This window comes from Zootoca vivipara, chromosome 5 (genome assembly GCF_963506605.1).
Source record: "Zootoca vivipara chromosome 5, rZooViv1.1, whole genome shotgun sequence".
Taxonomy (NCBI): Eukaryota; Metazoa; Chordata; class Lepidosauria; order Squamata; family Lacertidae; genus Zootoca; species Zootoca vivipara.
This window is the reverse complement of record NC_083280.1, coordinates 39,450,009-39,463,909: the sequence shown is the minus strand read 5'-3', so window position 1 is coordinate 39,463,909 and position 13,901 is coordinate 39,450,009. Positions and strand designations below refer to the sequence as shown.

Genomic DNA, 13,901 nt, shown 5'->3' with positions numbered 1-13,901 from the left:
TGCTGAGGCAGGCTCCCACAGCTTCTGCCACTGCCTCCAACTACTGCCAGGAGGAATTGCAGGCCTCGGCTACTTATTGCCACCACGGTGAGGCCTCTCAAGCCCCCCTGCTTGTGTCACCACAAGGCCTTGCAGGCTGCCACTACGGTATTATTGCTGGAATTTTCTGCCACTGCCGCAAGGTCTCACAAGATGCGACTACTGCCGTCACCTCCTGTCACTGCCGCGAGGACTTGCAGGCCACCGCCGCTTCTGTTGTCAATTCCTGTCGCCACTGCGAGGCCTCGCAGGAGTACACTGAAGATTTGTCTACTGCATGTGCATTGTATTTTATAGAAGCAAGAAGATACGAAGATAAATAGGCAACAGGTGTAGTAAGACAAAGACTGGTGTCTGAGTTCAGGTGAGGAAGAACAGGTCATGTGTTTTGAGCCTGGAAAGAAGTGCTTGAGTTAGGCTTGGGAAAATAGGTACAGTACTGTACCTAATTAGGTACTGTACCGTAAAGAAGCAAAAGGCATCAGTGTTTATAGACCACATATGTTTTAAGGTTGAGCTTCTAGAATCTCTGGGATTCCTTGGAAGCTTACCAAGAATGTGTTTGTGCTCAGGTTCTGCTTGTGAACTTTCCATGGGCACCTTTGCTAGGCTTTGTCCATGGACTTGATCTTACAATGTTCCTTGATCAGAAAATGTAAAATACTTTGTCCTCTTATGAGTCCTGCAACATGTAGCTACAGGGACATTTAGGTAAATATTCAAATTTGTGTAGGGAACATAGCTGCCAAGTTTTTCCTTTTCTCGCGAGGAAGCCTATTCAGCATAAGGGAAAATCCCTTTAAAAAAGGGATAACTTGGCAGCTATGGTAGGGAAACAGGCTTGGCCAGTGTTCAATGCAAACTGATCATGAACTAGAACAGTCACAGAGTCACAGAATCATAGAGTTGGGAGAGACCCCAAGGGTTATCTAGTCCAACCCTCAAGAACTACAGTATCAATAATTTTGGGAGTAGTCCTAATTCAGCTACTTCTAATGTTTTTAGTTGATAGTAGGAAAAGTTTTCCCCAAAGGAAAGCCAATTCACATATCCACAAAAGTACAGCTGCATTCCTGCTCATAGCCATAGAACAAGAGTTTTTTTAAAGGAATGTTCAGACTGCTAGTTTTCATGGGGTTCTCCTTCCTTATATGAGAGAATGCTAGTATTTATTTTCATATTTCCAAATTAGACAATCGCCAGAATGTCTAAAATGCAAGAGTCAACACTATGAACTAAGTAAGACAAATTTGATGCCTCAACACAAAAATGAAGTCTTGTATTCACATAAATATATTCCTAATCTGGTATCTTCATTTATAGATTTAGAAGCACCCCCCCCCACACACACACACTTCTGCTTCCTGTTACTGTATTCTTCTTTCCATAGAAAAATGTGTAGCAAAAGAAAAAAATAGATAATGGTGACCCTTGCCTATATTAATACTGTAGTTATGTTGAGGGATGGAGATGTATTTATATATCACCTGTATTGCCATGTGAATATAAATTCTCATTTACCTGTGGAATACAATATTGTAACACTCTTGTGTTTCCTTCTCATTTTTTCCCCCTTTGGCTTCCTTTATGGTTCATATTTACCTTGGCAGAAAGCGTTGTGAACATACTGAGCACTGGAAAAGAACAAGCAGAGGATGCATCATGATCTCCAGACTCACTGTCACAAAAAGCTGGTGTGTGTGCTGCCTTCCTGCCTATAGGTACTTTCCTGGCCCTCAACATGCCTCCTTGCCATATTTGGTGTGGGAGTTGGACATGGGGCAGAGGAACTAGGGCATTGAAAGTACCACAAGGAGGCATGCTGATCGGCAGGAAAGTGGAGAATGCATGTTTTGCTGGGGGTCATAAAACAGTAATGAGAGGGAGTAAAGACAGTAGAGTTAGATGAAGTGGAATGAAAGGAGGAAGACAGAACAAACAAGCATCCATTGCTGATGCTGCCAACTGATCATTGGCAACTACTGGTGAAGGAATATGAGAGCACATGATGCAGCCACCTTGCTAAGCAATATTTGGGCTGGTCAGTGTCTAGAATAGATTGAGAGACCATGAGAACTGCTTTGAGCTTCAGGATGGAGGAGAGGCAAGACAGAAGTGCACTAAGTAAATAAATAATTAAATAAATAAATATATATGCACATGAGCAAGAGGAGGATCAATCAATCCGTCCCCAGGCAGTAGACTCATAGAACTGTAGAATTGGACGGAACCATGAGGGTCATGTAGTCCAACCCCCTGCAATGCAGAAATCTTGGTCTGTTAGGGGGGGAAACCAAATAGGGATAATAACATTATGACTTTGTCTAACCAAAAACCACAAAGCATTGAGCAGTTTCATAGAGTTTCACAGAGCGCTTCCTTGTGCTAAATGTTAAACAATAAACAGTAATAATAAAGGGTAGGAGGAGATTAAAAATGTTACTAATAAAGAGCATGATAATAGTTCAGTCTGCAGGTTTGTCACAGTCTTAAAATGATGATTCAGGAAACACTTTGGAGACTAAGTATCTCTGTCAAAGGAAGTAATAGTAACACTTTATTCTGCTTTGGTCAGACCACACCTGTGTATGCTACATGATTTATCATGCACCCCCTAAACAAGCCTGCCAGCCTCAGAGGCAGTGGAGGATGCTATTGCATTGCCAGTTTTAATAGTATAATTCCGCTAGTAGTCCAGTCAGCTTCTGTTAATGGAATGGGGGGACGATCATTTTTTGCCCTGGGGAGAAAATTTCTAAGGCCAACCGTAATAAGCATGAATAAGATTATACACTATTGCAATAATATCTGTATAAAATATAAAGTAGCAGGTGAAGTCTGATGGCAAGTTTCACATTATTTTTACAATTTGTCATTGCAGGTATCTTCCACATTAATGGAAGAGTTGGATTGTTTAAGCACACTACATGCTTTTTGCTTCTACATGGCATCTGAAACTCAATACAGCAAATCAAGAGAAAACGGTTCCTTCTTTTTTCTTCAAGTGGGCTGAAGTTCTACAGTTCTACCTCTAACATTTATTTAGACTGAGAGAAGGGGAGCAATTTTTCATCAGTACGGTACTTTTTGTGTGGGAGATAACTTTTCAGTATATCAATAAATAATGAAATGTAATCAGTGTGCCATAAATTAGCAAATTAGCCTTGCACATTTCACTGGTTAAGTTAAATTTCTCACAGACAGCAGCTACCTTACAGTTGACAATGGATTACTTTTTCCCCCTTGTAAGATTATTTTCTTAGTGAACAGAATCAGTCTTAGCTCAGTTTATAGTGCAGCCAATTAAAATTCTCATTATGGCAGTAACCTATAGACGTGTAATAACAACAGTGAATTGTTATAGCAGTGTTGTGATAGATCGTCGACTTCAACATGCTGTGCATTACTGTACAGGGGCATGTCAGGTATTTAAGCAAGGAGTTGCATGCATAGTGGCCCACCACAGTGTTTGTGCAGAGCTAATTAAAGTCCCTGCACACAACCTTAGAGGTTCAGATCTGACTCACAGACTTTCAGTGCCTGAAAATTCCCTTTCTTTGGCTGGGGATGAAGATTACCATCAAATCCTTCCTAGTAGTAACCCAAGGCTCAAAAAGGGGTCTTCAGTTCAAAACACTGCAAGTCTGAAAGATATCACTGGAGAAGCCATAAATCTCGCTAGTGGGAAAATAAAAGAATTTTCATTTGAAAAACTCAGAAATTCTTCCAATCAAGTAACCTATAGAAAGGGAAGAAAAGTTAAGTCAGACCCATTCAATAGAAGGTCACTAGATTTTGACTTGATCTATGGCCATTTCAGCAATGATGAAAATTCCCCTCCTCCCTTTGGCCTGTCACATAATTCCTCAACAGATGAGAAATGGCAGGTCAGCAGCACCTCAGTAGAGGGAAATGTGAATTCTACAATTTCCTTACCAATGCAGACTCTCTATGAGGATAGCTTTCTTGCACAGATTTTGGAAAAGCACAAGCTGGATGGTTCTTCTAGTGGAGATATTAAGATGTGCTTGGACATCTTGCTCAAATGCTCTGAGGACTTGAAGAAGTGTACTGATATAATAAAGCAATGCATCAGGAGGAAATCTTCAGGGAGTGCCAGTGGAGAAAGTGGCAATGATTCATTAGCCAATTCTGAAATGATATATATGAATTTAATGTCAAGGTTTTCTTCTTATATTAAAAAACTGCCTTTTGAGTTTAGACAGTCTGGGCTAACTGAGCCTGGTGACATGGTAGAACTAATTAATAGCCTATCTGCTTTGCAGCAGTCTAATTTTCCTCCAGTATTTGGCAATGAACAGCCACCTAGATATGAAGATGTTGTGTCCTCCCCATCCTTTATGCCAAGGCAATCTCTCACCTCAAATTTACGAGGTAACCAGAACAGCACTGACACAAACTCCTCAGCAAAACCTACCCACACTCCAATAGAGAATTTTTCAAAGGTTTTGCAGGAAAACTTAGAATCTACAAATGATGCTTGTGCGCTACCTCAGTTACTATCTGTAAACCCGTCAGACTGCATTTCTCCCACAGAAACTCTGTACATTATGGAAGAATCAGATAGAGAAAAGGCATTGGGCAGTGTATCAAGTGTTAAGAGGAGAGGAAGACGGGTTAATTCAGACAGCAATGAGCAGAAAACAGAAAGGGCAGACTCTGCTGGAAATTCAACTAAAACATCACCTACTTTATTTCAACCTGTAATGCTGCCCCAAACCTCCACCCAAGCAACCTCAGACACTCAAGGATTTGAATGTACTGTACAGATTTCTAAAGGTGAATCCAGAAAAAATAATCAAGAGGAGATAGACAAACTTCTCCTGGATTTGGAACATTTTTCACAGAAAATGGAGACTACTCTGAGAGAGACTACCACTAAGACTAATCCTGCATGTTTGAAGCATATTAGCCAACCTTTAACTCTGGAAAATAAAGGCAAAATCTGTTCACCTGTAGACAAAAGTCCTCCTCCCTCTTTATCAAAACTCATGGAAACCAATGGTCATAAAATGGAGGATGAAGACAAAACCCTTTTATTGCGAATTCTGGAGAGTATTGAAGACTTTGCCCAGGAACTAGTAGAATTCCGAATGGGCAAAGGAAGCTTATCAAAAGAGAAGGAAGTGATGCACATTCTTCAGGAAACTTTGGCCACTCCCTCCATCACAGCTGCTCAGCAAAGCTACATAGGTACATCTGCCAAAGAGCCTGTCCCAGCACTTATTCAACAGATGCCAGAGGTTATAAAGGTAAGAATGCAAATCTTTATTTATGTAACAGTTAGGGGCCATACACATGCAACAAATTTCCCACATGAATATCACTTCTGCATAGAAAAGTACAGTATATACTCTATATGTTTATATACTCTTTGTGTATGTATGTGTATACTTGAATGTTTCACTCTGTGTACATACAATGTGGAATTCTGCCACCTTTTCAGACTTCCCGCTGTTTGTCCATATGGCAAAATACTCACACATGTTCACCGTGTGTGAAAGTGTGCATGTAGGCTGTCTGTAGATTATAGGTGTGGTGGGTTTTTTTTTTACTAGTTGGGGGTGATACTGTAAAGCATGCTTCCTCAAACTCGGCCTTCCAGATGTTTTTGGCCGACAACTCCCATGATCCCTAGCTAGCAGGACCAGTGGTCAGGGATGATGGGAATTGTAGTCTTAAAACATCTGGAGGGCTGAATTTGAGGAAGCCTGCTGTAAAGCAACGATTACTTATGGGGTACATTTTTATTTTTATGTCCTTTCATAGCCTTACTAAATCCAGTCTCACAGGTTTTATAGTACTTCAAGCTGTACCCCGCAGAACAACTTCCAGAAGTGTGTGGCCACTACTGCTGCAACAGATGTGTGTAAAGTCTGTTGTAAGTATGGCAGGCTTCACTTGGGCTCATCCAGACTTGTTTTCGTGCTGTGTTTCTATGCACAAGTCCACGTTTTAAAGCTCCATGTCCAAGTGCTTTCCCACACCCAGTGCTTTCTCTTTGAAAACCCACTCCTTACCACTGAACTGGAGCATACAGCAACCTGCAGCAAACCTGAATTGCCGTTTGTTCCAATTCAGCAGTAAAGACAGGTTTTCCTGGGGAAAGAAAAAGCACTCTGATACTGACCAGGAAAGCATTGACCTGTGCCTAGAAAGTGCAGGTTAAAAGGCAAGTGTCAATGAGCCCTGTGTGCTCTCTCTCAGCATCCAGAGCACATTCTGGAATTGTCTCAAAAGTTCTTTTAAATTATTTTCAGTACATGGAAGTCGCTTACTAACTTCTGGTCTAGTTTCATATCTCCTTTAAATTGTATAAGAGAGGCTGGAACTGGAAAAATTGAGTGAACATGTTCCCCTCTCCCTGGAAATGCTTTCCCCATTTCTTTTCCACTGTTATGACTATACAGTATAGTAGGGTCACTACTTTAAAATAATTGAGTTGAGCTGAGGTGTTTACTTTACAGTACTTTACTTTAGCTAAAATGTGAGTAAGAGGTGGCATGATAGAAGTTTATAAAATTATGCATGCATGGCATAGAGAAAGTAGATAGAGAATAGCTTTTCTGCCTTTCTCATGACACTAGAACTCAAGGACATCTAATGAAGCTGAATGTAGGAAGAGTCTGGATGGATAAAAGAAAGTACTCTTTGGGCAGTGCATAGTTAAATTATGGAACCTGCTCTCTCAGTAGGTAGTGATGACCACCAACTTGGATGACTTTAAAATAGGATTAGACAAATTCATGGAGGAAAGGGCTATCAATTGCTACTAGCCATGTTAACTATGTTCTGCTGGCACAGATGGAGAGAACAATGCTTCTGAATACCAGTTGCTGGAAACCACAAGAGGGGAGTGTGCTCTTGTGCTCAAATCCTGCTTGCTGGTTTCCCACAGGCATCTTGGTTGGCCACTGTGAGAGCAGGATGCTGGACTAGATGGGCCCATTTTCTTGATTCAGCAGGCTATTCTTATGGATTGTGTGATTTCAAATTTATGCACTTGGCAGACGGCTAGTTGAAATCTCAGCAATTAAATGCCCAGAAGACAAAGAGCTTTAAAGTTATTTTGGCACAGAAATGACTTTTAAACTTTCTGCTTTGCTTACCGGACTCTAGGAAACTCTTGCGCAGGTTCTGGTGGTGTTAGTGAGGTGTTGCGGGGCCGTCCAAGATCTCACGAAAGCCTCCAGAGCCCACATGAAAGTTTCCAAGATCCCAGTAAGCAAGGCAGAGAGCTTAAAAGCTCTTGATTACCAGGCTCTGGGAAACTCTCTTGCGGTCTCTGGAGGCTTTCACAATATCTTGGATGGCCCCAAAATATCTTGTGCTGGCTCAGGAAGGTAAGGTTGCTGGTGCAGGGACAGTTGCAGGGAGTTGTTTTGACTATACATGATTGTGACTTTACACACTGCCCCCCTGGAATGTAACCCCTGTACAAGAGCAAGACACAGTCTTACTGTATAGTAGTCAAGCCAGTGATTCTGGATTTGGACTAGTACCTCATAGTACAATGGGGAATATTGCTTCCATAGTCCAAAGGGATATTTGGGAAGGGCCATAGCAAGTGTTGGGCTTCTGCTTTGTATGCAGAAGGGTTCTGGATTCAATCCCTGGTGTCTCCAGGTAGAGTTGGAAGAAACTCCTGCCTGATATCCCAGAGAACCACTGCTGGTCAATATAGACAAGACTTAGCTGAATAGACCAGTGATCTGAGTCAATACAATGCAGTTTCATATGTTCCAATGATAGACATACTTGCTTGTATACAGCCACAGTTTCCTGTATGGAAATGTTATCAGACTGTGGGAATTAATCAGGTGTGATGCTCCTATTTCAAAACACAGGGATGTTTTCAAAACACAAAATGCAATTGCTATGTGTGATGATTGAAAGAAGAAAGTAATTGAAGCCAATTTTTATTATTTTAAATAGCTGGGTAATATAATTTTATAATTATAGCAAAAATGTTCGCAAGGAATGAAAGGTGGTATACAAATACTTTTAATAATAATAATAAAATTTATTTATACCCCACGCTCCCCAGCCAAAGCCAGGCTCAGAGCAGCGAACACCAAATATAAAACAACTGATTAAAATACAACTCAACAACAAGAATTAAATTAAAAATTAAAAATGCAGCGTCATATAAAAGGGAAAAAGAAAGGGAAAAATAACAGAATCACATTGACAAATACATTTAGGATTCCTAGGATAAACAAAATCTTTATCAGTCTTGAACAAAGCTAAATAAATTTCTTGAATACCATAGTCTCAACTGCTGATATATCTATTTCTGATCCAACTGAGACCCCATATACCTTTATAAACCTGCTGGCCCTCATATCACTTCTTGGAACATGTGATTGGGTGACCTAGCTTTATTATCCCTTCTGAAACAGTAAAATAATAAACATGTGAAACTTAGTTTTTCATGTCCCAAATCAGATTGCCACTATGAAAAAATATTGCATTTCTTGAGTTCCAGAGCAAACTGTAATTGCAGACAGTAAATTCCTTTTCTGTTCTGAAATAAAAGCTTTTATATATACAGTAGTGGCAATGGTTGTTAATCTTTTTTTTTAGCATTAATTCTCAGGTTTTGGGAATAGTACACTTAATTAGACTTTCCAAACTGCTTTACCTTCTTGAGTATTTTCAAAATGTCATATAGAGAAGGGCTTAGTTTCTAGTACCTGTACTGTGTGTTACTACTTAAGAGATTTTCGAAATATTGAACAGTATATAAATGCTTTAAAATAATTAAATTTAGCATAAGGATAAGCTTTTGATTGAAAAGTGGTGTCCAGCAAAAATAAGTGACAGAATGAAGCATTAAAGAAAATATTTAAAGAATTGCTTTCTTATGCTTGAATTGATTATCCCGATATTTCTAAAATAATAATAATAACCACCTGCAGCACAATCCTAAGCACATTTATTACAGAGTAAGTATTAAAACTAATTTCTGAGTAAACATGTATAGGAATGCATTGTTAGTGCTTTTGAATGTGGAAGAAAAATGCTTGATTTTTTTCTTCTTGTGCAGTCCCTTTGAATTGTAGGAAACAGCTAAGTTTTCCATAGTAAGAAAGAAAGGTGAACAATTAAAGAGTTCTGAGTATTTTATTTCATAGTTCAAATTAGAAAAATGTGTGATTATGCGATGGGCACCTCATAACACCATTTTTCACACAGGACTAAGCTGCAGCATGTTTTTGCTTCTAGCTTAGGCTGATGGCTGTACATTCGCACCTCAAATTTCACCTCTGAAGCTCATAAAATAAGAACTATCTGGGAAGGTGATATATTTAGCTACTCCTGCAGTATGTCTAACTTTAGCACCACTGGTAGTAGTGGTGGGTGCTTCCCTTCCCACAATACCTCTGCTGTATCACAAGCCAAGGACAGATTGTCTGACTGTCATGTAGGGACATAGATTCTGGTGTAGATCATGTCTCTTGATAAAGAATTGCAAAGAGACACCCAGAAGTATTCATCCTTGGGGATTATTTGACTGTCGGGGGGGGGGGTTCTTTGGCCTTGCGTCTAGGTACAGTGACCGAACAATCCTTGCTGTAAGTAAGAAGAAGGCAAGGTATGTTTCACTTAGAATTTGTTGGCCATAAAAAAACACCAAACTCCAAATCAAGAAAATTGCTCATTGTGGCTGAAGTGATCTCCCAGAAGGACTTGATACCTCTGCTGGGAAGACAAAAGTTTGCTCAGGAACTAAGCCAGGATGATGATCAAAGAAACATCTATGCGAAGGGACCCAGATTTACGAGGAGAGTTAGCTTTCCTTGCAAAAGGCTGTGATTTTGTTCTTCCATCCCGCTTCAAGAAGAGGTTGAAGTCATTCCAGCAGGCCCAGGTTTGAACATGCTTTTCTTTTTATACTTCTTTGTATCTTTTTATTGGATACGGGGACAGAACTGTGTCTCCCTCAGGCTTTTCTATTTTCAGAAGGTTATTTGCACCAGATACCCATAGGTTTAAAAATAGGCCTTCCAGGCTTAAGCACACAAATGCCCTATTGGTAAACAAGAGGGAAAAGTCGAAAACTATTTTTCTCTTGAAGATAATAATATTAACACTAATAAAGATTATTAGTTGAAAATAATCAAAACTTGTCTGCCACTTGCTGAAGAAAGAACTGCTCCAATGTGTTTCTGTTTTTGTTATACTTTTGTTTGTTTGTTTGTTTGTTTGTTATACGGTACTTTCCTTGGTGACCCTAAATGTCAGCTGTGTTGGGAAAGCTTTGTTCTGCTCCTCTGCTGTAAATATGTTTTAAGGATTAAAACCCAATGACTGTGGGAGAGGTCATGTATGATTGTGCTTCAGTATTCTGTGTGTTATCTCTAGCTGCTAAAGTGCCTTCTGATAGTAAAAAGCAGGAAAGGGGTCTTAAGTTTTTGCTGAGAGCTTAGCTTGACGTTAACTGGGGGACTGTAAATATAAGTCTTAGGATGCAAACAGACAGACAGTTTTTGATTCAGTCTGCCACTGAGACACCTGCAAGGAGATGGGTCTGCAAAAATCTTTGCATCCCCTGTTTATTATTTGTGCATCACTTTTTGGTGCTCTCATAAAAAATTGGCACAAGTGGTGTCAACCAAATCACCTTATTGGCAAATTTGTTCCTCTTCCACTGTTCCTCCATCACAATTAGAGCCTCTTTGGGAAATTTTGTAATTGTATACACTCACCTAGCCATCTTACTAATTTCATCTGCACATGGAAACCAAAACCTAGCTACCCAGTGGTCTTGGAACTGAGCAGCTTTATTATCCTAACGTAACAGTTTCCCAGACAGGATCCAGTTACAAAAGAGATCCTGGAATAAGCTCCTAAAAGAAGGGGAATCCCTCAAAACAGCTATCAAGGAGAGGCACTTTTCACTGCCCATCCATCCCACAACAGAGGTGGCAGAAAACATAAGGGGAGGTAGGCAGGACACTGTTTGACTGGTAAGCAGAAGCCAGTCTGGCTGAGGGGCACTCCAGACATCAGTGCCTTGTAGTAGAAAGATGGGGTATAAATCTTCTAAATAAGCACAAATGTTCTCCTATCAGATTATTGTTGGGGCCCAGTGACTTCTTTAAGCTACAAGAAGAGCCTGCACACTTCCTCAGAGAACTTTGAATGGATGCTCTTTTAGGAACTTAGGAAAGTGCAGTACCAGAATGTGTAGTACTAACAAAAAATTACGCATAGATCAGAAGTATACATTGAAGCTTCATTATGCCAGCTCCGCTAATCAAAATATCCTATGTGTTTCTCCTGTATGTGTTTATATATAGCTATTGTTGCCAATTATCCAAGGTTTGAGGGGTTGTATGCCCCTGAGGGTCTTTTTGGATTAATTAGGTGGTGGCACATATGCACAGCTTACTTTAGGTGCTTGCTCATTAATTTCTGTTTATCTAAAGGGATACACACACACACACACACACACACACACACACACACACACACACACATTCTATTGTACCAAAAATAATTTTTATGCGTTATCTTTCTAGGTCCAAAATAAGGAGAGGAAACCTGTGACTACATCTCCAGTACCTGCAATTTCAGCAGTCAGCTCACAAGCACTTCTGCCTGCGAATAAAGTAACTGTTGGTACCCCCTTGTCCACAAACATTCCACATTTCTACTTCCCCAACGGACTTCCTAATGTCTGCAGTAGTCATGAGGAGACCATTGCCAAGGTTGAGGCAACCTTTTCTGAATTTGAAGATGAAAGAGTACCGCTTAATGAAATGGGGAAAATTGCAAAGGTAAATATCATTATTGCCAGGCTTTGGGGACTTACGGAAGGTAAAGGCTCGGTACAATATCAGCAAACGGTTTTCAAAGAAAAAGCGTGTTCTCAGATGAAGTGGCTTTTAGCTGAAGTGACAAGATGAAGTAATAAACAAAAGCGAAACTTTTCCAAAAGGAATGTTTCAGTCTATTTCCAGTCTCTGTCATAACTCCATTCTAACCTACTTCCACATTAATCTATTGCCTTAAGAAAACTCTGTAAAACTGTAAATAAATTTACATTTAAATATGTATTTAAATCACAAACTAAGATTTAAATATGTATTTTACATTAGTGTACTCATTTCTAAATGTATTTTATCTAAAAGAATACATTTTAATGTAGTTTGATAATATTTTTGAGTCAAGAGCAGTATCATAAAACTCAAGAAAAGTGCAAACTCCAAAGGATAGTTATGCTTCAACCTGTACATTATTCCAGGAGGTGTCAGGTTAGTTCATGTAAGAATGTGGGCTGAACAAAAGTCTCCTCCATCCATTTGTCTAAGGGTGAGAGAATAAATCCAGACCAGCTTGATGCTGTTCATACTGCACATGGTCTCATTTTGGTTTTAAGTGGCTCATATGAAATCAGTAATAATTGGGGTGTGTTTGGTTAATTGGGGAGTGTTTAGTTGTCTTAGCCATGTTCGACTCTCTGTGACCCCATGAACCAGAGCATGCCTTGGAAACACTCACTTTCTTCTCAAAGCTTCTCCTTTTTTATGTCCATGGAGTTTTCTTGGCAAAATACTGGAGTGGTTTGCCAGTTCCTTCTCCAATAATACTTACTTACTTTGGAGTAAGAAGAAAAATGGATTCAGATATTAATGTACTGTATTAGGTCCAATTTTAAAAATCTGGTTTAGTTGGATTAAAAAAAAAGGCAGAAGTTACATTTTCTTCATCTTATTTTCTGTTAAAATGTCATCATAAAGAAGAAAAATGCCCCTGCCTGAATGCTAGCTAGCTACATTCTGTCTTATTGTGTTGTTCACAGATATGCTGCTGCCCTCTGTACTGGAAAGCTCCCATGTTCAATGCGTCAGGGGGAGAGCGGACAGGATTTGTATCTGTACATTCATTTGTGGCCATGTGGAGAAAGTGAGTACACTGTGCAAAAATATTCTTCTGGAAAAAGCAGCACAGTATGCCTTTCGTTTGCATGTTTGTTTATTCTTTTTCTGTGTTTCCACTGTGCCCTTTAAATACAGCTCTCCTTTTTAAAAAATACTGTCTCCAGTTTCTTCCTGTTAATGTAGTCTGTATTTATTGACAAATGCTAGTCCTGTTTGTGGGGTAAATCTTGTAGTCATACAAGTTTTGCATATGTATTCATAGTTTTCTATGCCAGAAAGGCCCGTTGTGGCAGGAGTGGGCAAACCTTCGGCTTGTGGGATCTGGTTTGTTTTTCATCCTGTTGTCCACCAACCAGAGCCAGGTGCAAAATAATGGCCCAGGAATAGTGTAGAATTGAGGAACAAGGTGCTTCTGAGCACGTGCTCATGCCAGAATTTTGTTTTTAGTATAAGAATTGGAGCTCCCACATAGATCTTTTCACACATACATCTTCCCCTGTTGTCCCCCAGCTTTCTTCATCTCGGCAGCCTAACTTAAGCGGGAGGACACTTTTAGTTATCTCTATTGTAAAAAAATTGGAAGCTGCAAACCTATGTTGATCTACTATACATAGATCTACCAGTAAATCCCAGAAGGTGATATCCAATCATGGCATCCTATATGCACAGTGGACTTCCACTCCTGTAAATGGGACTTCCTCTCCTTCCAGAGCATTTCCAGAACCTTCAAAGCAGATGGGGTGGGATAGGAAGGTGAAGTCTGGTCATATCTGCTGATGCCTTTTTGAATTTCACCAAGTGGTCATAAATTTTCTCCCAGCCATTCCTACGCCTGCCTTGGAATTTCTGGTTTAATTATAAGATGCCAGAAACACATCTAATCTGGAGTGAATACTTCAAGTGAGGGAGCTCTGGTGTGCAGTGCAGTGCAGTGCAGTGCAGTGCAGTGCA

The 13,901-nt window shown here is 39.9% G+C and overlaps 1 protein-coding gene across 5 annotated transcripts in view; it reads left to right on the top strand.

The window, feature by feature from the left end:
• Positions 1-13,901, top strand: part of PPP2R3A (protein phosphatase 2 regulatory subunit B''alpha) — a 32,849-nt gene that overhangs the window by 2,451 nt on the left and 16,497 nt on the right. For 3 of the 5 annotated variants that reach the window (XM_060274617.1, XM_060274619.1, XM_060274618.1), the window contains exons 2-5: positions 1,650-1,733; positions 2,921-5,312; positions 11,589-11,846; positions 12,872-12,975. In XM_060274617.1, the coding sequence (XP_060130600.1) occupies positions 3,357-5,312; positions 11,589-11,846; positions 12,872-12,975 (2,318 nt within the window). In that variant the 5' untranslated portion in view covers positions 1,650-1,733; positions 2,921-3,356. The other 2 variants (XM_060274620.1, XM_060274621.1) reach the window with 2 other exon arrangements.